The sequence below is a fragment of the Epinephelus moara genome, chromosome 8, assembly GCF_006386435.1.
Source record: "Epinephelus moara isolate mb chromosome 8, YSFRI_EMoa_1.0, whole genome shotgun sequence".
Classification (NCBI taxonomy): domain Eukaryota; kingdom Metazoa; phylum Chordata; class Actinopteri; order Perciformes; family Serranidae; genus Epinephelus; species Epinephelus moara.
Window position 1 is genome coordinate 43,690,700 of NC_065513.1, and position 8,008 is coordinate 43,698,707.

Below are 8,008 nucleotides of genomic sequence, written 5' to 3' on the forward strand. Positions count from 1 at the left end.
TAAAGGAGAACAGAGACATCCAGGAGCTCTGTCAGAGCTGTGGAGGAAGATATGTTGTTCTCAACATCAAGGACCAGCAGCAGATCCCACAGCTGTTGGATGCTGTGGAAAAGACGAGAGTCTACAAGGATAAACCACACTGTTATACAACAGGCATCTTTGCACATGGCAAGATGGATACAATCCTCCAACAACAGAAACACATCACCACATTGCAAGCTGAGCTGAGTGAACTGAAGACAAAGAGCACAGTCACTTGTAAGTAATTTAAACACATCCCATCTCAACATTACAATCTTACAACAGACAGCAATCTTGTGCCTTTTGGAGGGGGTGCTAATTAGGGATGCACTGATCCGACTTTTTCAGTTCCGATGCTGTTGCCTTACGTAGCGGTCGATACCCGATACCGATCCGATATTGTTGATTTAAGAAGCTACAAACCTTAACAAGATGAACACACCAAAGGCATCGGGTGTGAATCCACCTTTCTTTCCTGAGACAAAATATAACAAGATTAAACAACTTAATGCAGCAAACCATTTATTTGTTACAAAAGTAAACAATTGTGCAAAAGCAGCAATAGCTTATGCATCAGCATTTAGATTCAGGTAAATACAATCTTCTTAGAAAGAAATACAAATGTTGCAGCTGAAACTGAATTGGGCAAACATAGAAACAGTAATCATACACACAGTAACCAAATATTAAAACAAATAGTGGTACACTAGAAAGGCAGAGATGGAGAGGAAATCTTCCTTCCTGTGTGTGCCAGTTTGTTTAGTGATTTATTTCTGAGGTTTATCTATTAAAGATAGATTCTGTTTGATTTTTGCAGTTTGATTTTTTCTATAAAAAGAAAATATAACAGTTATAACAAAATAGGACGAGTTGCATCAGACGATGGTGTTATTTCTTTTCTCTTACATCCTTTCCTACATTCTGAGCTAAAAACTCATCTATCCCACTGTCCATCTTTGTGTTTCTTCTTTAAGCCAGCACAGGGCAGCACAGTCCTCTGATGTGCAGCTCCTCCTCTGTTGATTCAGTCTGCAGTCTATTGCACTGCCAGAGGGGGGTTTACACATGAACACAAGACATTGCAAACTCCCGTCGAGCTAGCTGGCGTGCTAAGGGTGAAATACCTCCATATAGCAGACCCTTTTGTTCGCTCCATGTTGCTTGTGTTTGCCACTCTCTAATCAACTCGTGCGGCATGCGGCCAATAGCGGTTCTAGCCTAAATGGCTCCCTGGGTGACACCCCACTAAAAAAAATTAAGCAACAACTAAGAAGGTTTTATTATTTGGCCTGTGAACTGAGAACCACAAGCAACATTTCCCCAACCATTATATTACAACAGCACCCCCGCCCCCTCTTGAAGGTCAAGTTAATTTTATTTAATTTTATTTTCTATATAACACCAGATCACAACAGAAGTCATTTTAGGTTACCTTTCCTATAGAACAGGTCTATACCTTGTCCTTTTATTAAACAAACTAAACAGCCTTATGTTATTTAACTTATTTACACCACAGCATGTCATCTGTCTCTACATGGTCGCCCTTTACAAATCTCCTCTGCTCTCTGTATCTCGCACGGCGGTTCCACCCCAATGCGCACACACACACACACACACAGACACGTGCGCACACTTACCGGTGAGCACACTAGAGCGTGGCTCGGGACGCATTTTCCTGACAAAACCCAACTCGACTCCGACATAGTTTGTTACCTGACATAGTTATTGTTATGGACAGTGTGTAACATGCTGCTCGCACAGCAGCGCAGCACTGGACCCACTCGGCCCTTATCAGGATCCGCTACTACATGCATGCACACACAACTCTCACGGCATGCGGCACACAACACAACTCTCACGGCATGCGGCACACAACACAACTCTCGCGGCATGCAGCACACAACACAGCTCTCACGGCATGTGGCACAAAACTCTCGCGGCATGCGGCACACATCTCTCGCGGCATGCAGCACACAACTCTCGTGGCATGCAGCACACAACTCTCGTGGCATGCGGCACAAAACTCTCATGGCATGCGGCACACAACTCTCATGGCATGCAGCACACAACACAGCTCTCACGGCATGTGGCACAAAACTCTCGCGGCATGCAGCACACAACTCTCGCGGCATGCAGCACACAACTATCGTGGCATGCGGCACACAACTCTCATGGCATGCGGCACGCAACTCTCACGGCATGCAGCACACAACACAGCTCTCACGGCATGTGGCACAAAACTCTCGCGGCATGTGGCACACAACTCTCGCGGCATGCAGCACACAACTCTCATGGCATGCGGCACGCAACTCTCACGGCATGCAGCACACAACACAGCTCTCACGGCATGTGGCACACAACTCTCGTGGCATGCAGCACACAACTCTCATGGCATGTGGCACACAACTCTAGCGGCATGAGGCACACAACTCTCGCAGCATGTGGCACAAAACTCTCGCGGCATGCGGCACACAACTCTCGCGGCATGCAGCACACAACTCTGGCGGCATGAGGCACAAAACTCTCGCGGCATGTGGCACAAAAATCTCACAGCATGCAGCACACAACTCTTGCGTTATGCTGCACAAAACTCTCACGGCATGCAGCACACAACTCTGGCGGCATGAGGCACACAACTCTCGCGGCATGCAGCACACAACTCTGGCGGCATGAGGCACAAAACTCTCGCGGCATGTGGCACAAAAATCTCACAGCATGCAGCACACAACTCTTGCGTTATGCTGCACAAAACTCTCACGGCATGCAGCACACAACTCTGGCGGCATGAGGCACAAAACTCTCACGGCATGTAGCACACAACTCTGGCGGCATGAGGCACAAAACTCTCACGGCATGCAGCACACAACTCTGGCGGCATGAGGCACAAAACTCTCGCGGCATGTGGCACAAAACTCTCACGGCATGCGGCACACAACTCTTGCGTTATGCTTCACAAAACTCTCACGGTGTGCAGCACACAACTCTTGCGGCATGCAGCACACAATTCTCGTGGCATGCAGCACAAAACTCTCGCGGTATGCAGCACACAACTCTCGTGGCATTCGGTACACAACTCTTGCGTTATGCTGCACAAAACTCTCACGGTGTGCAGCACACAACTCTTGCGGCATGCGGCACACAACTCTCGCGGCATGCAGCACACAACTCTCGTGGCAAGCAGCGCAAAACTCTCGCGGTATGCAGCACACAACTCTAGCGGCATGCAGCACACAACTCTCGTGGCATGCAGCGCAAAACTCTCGCGGTATGCAGCACACAACTCTCGCGGTATGCAGCACACAACTCTCATGGCATGCAAGCACACAACTCTCGCAGCATAGCAGCACACAATTCTCATGGAATGCGGCACACAACTCTTGCGGCATATGGCACATGTGCCACATGACATAGCCAGTGTCGCAAAGATTTAAAGGGGAATGATCGGTCTTATGGATCAGCTGCTTTTACAGATACCTGATCCAGCTATAATGTTGATATCGCAGCCGATATCTGATCCTAATATCGGATCGGTGCATCCCTAGTGTTAATACAATAAATGCCTCACTTTCACTCTAAGTAGAAAACCTCCCTCTCCATACCATGAATAGATATCTATTTCTGGCTAGCAGTGATCAGCAACAGCTAATGTAGCTAGCACGCTAGTGCTAGTGAGCCTTTATTTTCCCAGGGTAAATCAATCAATCATGCAGATGGGAACCAATCTAATAAAAACAAAAAACACGTTTTCTTGTGGTGTCCCTTCTAAAATGAGCAGAGGTGAAAGTAACTATATTCTGTTCTGATCAAGGAGTTGATGGTAAGCAGACAATGTTGGCTAGCTAGCAGGCTAGCTGGTTGAAAAGTTGTTTACCTCCACATTAAATTATATTATATAGGGAGGAGTCCACAATAATTAATCACAGAGAATAAGTTAAATCCAGGCGTTTTTACAGTTTCATTTGACAATGAATTATTCACACCATAAATAATTCAGTTCATGTTGGCCAAACACACTTATGTACTGATCGTCCAGCAGTGATTATAGCCTAAATATTAAGATTACTGATCGTCCAGCAGTGATTATAGCCTAAATATTAAGATTTCACTTAACTGAAGACGCAGTTTCTTCAATACTTGCATTTACTTACAGACAAGTCTTGCTCTCTCCCATGGTGCCATGTCATAATTCCGACATCCCATTATTTCGACATCCCATTAATCCGAAAATTACCCATTGTTCCGAAATCTCAATTTTTCGACATCCCATTGGTCCGACCATATTCAACCCATTGTTCCGAAGTCCCGTTGTTCCGAAATCTCAATGTTGCAATGCAAAAAGTTGAAAAAGCAAGCAGCAAGAGACCGTGTTGTCGTGTTGTTTACTGTTGCCATGACGACAACGGCCCCCCAGTTTTGAGGAAGTAGAAACGATGTTGAAAGTTATAATTTTAACCCTAACCATGATCTTTTCCTAACTTTAACCAAGTAGTTCTTGTGCCTAAACCTACCAGACCTTAACCATGAAACAGTTATTTTGTAACAATGAAAAATGAGATTTCGGAACAATGGGACTTCGTAACAATGGGTTTAATATGGTCGGAACAATGGGATGTCGAAACATTGAGATTTCGGAACAATGGGTCATTTTTGGAACAATGGGATGTCAGAATTATGAGTGGATCCCTTCTCCTATATGGTGGCACCATTGACATACAATCCAGCGGTCATTAAAGCATCCATGTTTCTATATTTATAAGTGGAGGCATGAGTTTTTGTCGACAGTTTGAGGATCCAATGGAGTTATTACGAATACCTGCAACCTCTTTTAATTATTTTTACAGGTTAAATATTTGTAAAACCCAGACAGATGTAAAGGGTGACCAATAGCACTGATTTATGTAAAAAAAAAAATACAGATGAAGATATGAGGTTTCTGCCCTGTGTTCAAGATTCATCAAAAATATTTTTAACATTTTAACATTTGACATTAGAAAAATAAAAGAAAATACTTGAAAATGTCTCTAAAGTAACTCCAGGTCTTTTTATTTCACAGGTGATGAAGAGGAGCAGAGCCCAGAGTGTCTCAGGATTGTGCTGATAGGGAAGACTGGCTGTGGGAAGAGTTCTTCAGGAAACACCATCCTAGGAAGAGATGAGTTTGAAGCTGCATCAAGCCAAACATCAGTCACCAAACACTGTCAGAAAGCAGTGGGTGAGGTGGACGGTCGTCCTGTTGCTGTGGTCGACACTCCTGGTCTGTTTGACACAACTTTGTCCCATGAAGAGGTTAATGAGGAGATGGTGAAATGCATCAGTCTTCTGGCTCCAGGACCACATGTCTTCCTGTTGGTGTTACAAATTGGCAGATTAACATCAGAGGAGAAGGAGACATTAAATCTCATCAAGGAAGGCTTTGGGAAGAATGCTGAACAGTTCACCATCATTCTTTTAACTGGAGGAGATGAACTGGAGCATGATGAGATGTCTATTGAAGAATACATTGAAGAAACATGTGATGATTCCTTTAAGAAGCTGATTGCTGACTGTGGAGGAAGATACCATGTGTTCAATAACTATGATGAAGACAACCACAAACAAGTCATTGAGCTGATAACCAAGATTGACACCATGGTGAAGACAAATGGAGGCAGCTGCTACACTAATGAGATGCTGCAAGAGGCCAAGGCAGCTATAAAGAAAGAAGTGCAGAGGATCCTGAAGGAGAAGGAAGAAGAGAGGAAGAAGGAGGAGCTGAGAAGAAAATATGAGGAAGAAATGCAAGAGATGAAAAGAAGAATGGAAGAACAGAGAGCAGAAACTGAAAAGGAGAGAAAACTGAGAGAAAAACAACTTCAGGAAAAGGAGGAGAAGATCAACAAGGAACGTGAGGAGAGAGAGAAAGAACAGGAAATGAGAGAAGAAGAAGACAGGAAGAGAAAACAACAGGAAGAAATTCAACGACAGGAGTGGGAACAAAAATTTGAAGCTTTGGAGGAAAAATTAAAGTTCGANGATCTACAAAGAACTTGAGGAGAGAAAGAAAGAACAGGAAATGAGAGAAGAAGAAGACAGGAAGAGAAAACACGAGGAAGAAAATCAACAACATGAGTGGAAACAAAAAGTTGAAGCTTTGGAGCAACAAATAAGATCAGTGGAAAAGTTAAAGGAAATCACTGACAGAAAGCTGGAGGAGAGCAGAGAAGAGATGACAAAAGAACAAGAGAACTGGGAGAGAAAACGAAAAGAATGGTGGGAGAAACGATATGACGAAGATGAACAGAGACGACAGGAAGAACAAACAAGACTGAAAAAGCTTCAAGAAGAATATGATCAGGAGAGAGAGAGATATGAAAAGAAGAGAAAAGAAGAGGACCGACTCAGAAGAGAACAAGAGGAAAAAGAGAGACAGGAAATCGAGGAACAACAAAGAGCAAAAATTGAAAAAGAGAGAAAACTGAGAGAAAAGCTACTTCAAGAAAAGGAGGAGAGGATCAACAAGGAACGTGAGGAGAGAAAGAAAGAACAGGAAATGAGAGAAGAAGAAGACAGGAAGAGAAAACTTCAGGAAGAAATTCAACAACAGAAGTGGGAACAAAGATTTGAAGCTTTGGGGCATAGAATGAGATCAGATTCAGAATCGAAGGACAGAAAGCTGGAGGAGAGCAGAGAAGAGATGAGGAAACAAAGAGATGACTGGGAGAGAAAACGAAAAGAATGGTGGGAGAAACGATATGAAGAAGATGAACAGAGACGACAAGCGGAGCAAACAAGACTTCGAAAACTTCAAGACGAATATGATCAGGAGAGAGAGAGATATGAAAATAAGAGAAAAGAAGAGGACCGACTCAGAAGAGAACAAGAGGAAAAAGAGAGAAAGGAAATCGAAGAACAACGGAGAGCAGAAATTGAAAAGGAGAGAAAACTGAGAGAAAAACTACTTCAAGAAAAGGAGGAGAGGATCAACAAGGAACGTGAGGAGAGAAAGCAAGAACAGGAAATGAGAGAAGAAGAAGGCAGGAAGAGAAAACAAGAGGAGGAAATTCAACGACAGAAGTGGGAACAAAGATTTGAAGCTTTGGAGCAAAAAAAGAGATCAGAGTTAGAATCAAAGGAAACTATTGTTCGAAGGCTGGAGGAGAGCAGAGAGGTGATGAGGAAAGAACGAGAGAACTGGGAGAGAAAACAAAAAGAATGGTGGGAGAAACGAGATCAAGAAGATGAACAGAGACGACAGGAGGAACAAAGAAGACTTAGAAGGCTTCGAGAGGAATATGATCAGGAGAGAGAGAGAGATGAAAAGAAGAGAAAAGAAGAGGACCGACTCAGAAGAGAACAAGAGGAAGACATGGAGGAGAACTATAAGAAGAAAATGGAGAATCTGATGAAGACACATGAAGAGGAGGCCAGAGAGAAAGCTGAAGAGTTCAATGAATTCAAAGAGAAATACAAGAAGGAATGTGCAGCTCTAAAGCAGGAGCATGAGAGACAACTGAAAGACAAAGAGCAGCAGTATGACCTCTTAAAGGCTCGTTCAGACAGCAATGAAGAACAACTGAAGAAAAAACAGGAAGACATTTCTGACTTAGTCAAATGTGTGACCAGAAGGAGAGAAAATGTGGGAATAATCACTGACTTACTGAAAAAACAGGAACAAGAAATGAAACAGGTGAGAAATGAGGAGGAGAAGAAGGATCTGCAGAAAACACATGACAGAGAGATGAGTGACCTGATACAGACACTTCTGATACAAGACAACCCGTCAATCTGTTGGACTTCATGAGGACTTGTCTCATATAAATGTGACAGCAGAGCAGGTTCAGATGATTTTATTCTGCTGTTATTTGGTTTCAATAATCAATCAGTCAATTTTATTTATAAAGCCCAATATCACAATTGTGACATGCAGTACGGCCGAGTTAGCGAGATGCAGTAACAGGACATGAGTGTTAGCAAAGGAGAGAGAGAGAGAGAGAGAGAGAGAGAGAGA

General features: G+C 43.5%; 3 protein-coding genes across 3 annotated transcripts in view; all 3 read left to right on the plus strand.

Annotated features, from left to right (window-relative positions):
- The window catches only part of LOC126394162 (GTPase IMAP family member 4-like), a 13,374-nt gene extending 7,323 nt beyond the window's left edge, over window positions 1-6,051 (plus strand). The window contains exons 4-5 of the mRNA XM_050050823.1: window positions 6-258; window positions 5,075-6,051. Of these exons, the coding sequence (XP_049906780.1) occupies window positions 6-258; window positions 5,075-6,051 (1,230 nt within the window). The remainder of the gene's footprint in view (window positions 1-5; window positions 259-5,074) is intronic.
- LOC126394913 (golgin subfamily A member 4-like) overlaps window positions 1-8,008 on the plus strand; it is a 92,054-nt gene that overhangs the window by 35,759 nt on the left and 48,287 nt on the right.
- LOC126394966 (trichohyalin-like) lies at window positions 6,037-7,986 on the plus strand. The gene has a single exon (XM_050052127.1). It carries the CDS (start codon window positions 6,074-6,076, stop codon window positions 7,799-7,801), a length of 1,728 nt encoding a protein of 575 aa, XP_049908084.1. The 5' UTR covers window positions 6,037-6,073; the 3' UTR covers window positions 7,802-7,986.

Bases quoted from the DNA above. Each gene is read 5' to 3' on its own strand.
- LOC126394966 (XM_050052127.1), top strand. From the start codon at position 6,074: ATGAGAGAAGAAGAAGACAGGAAGAGAAAACACGAGGAAGAAAATCAA.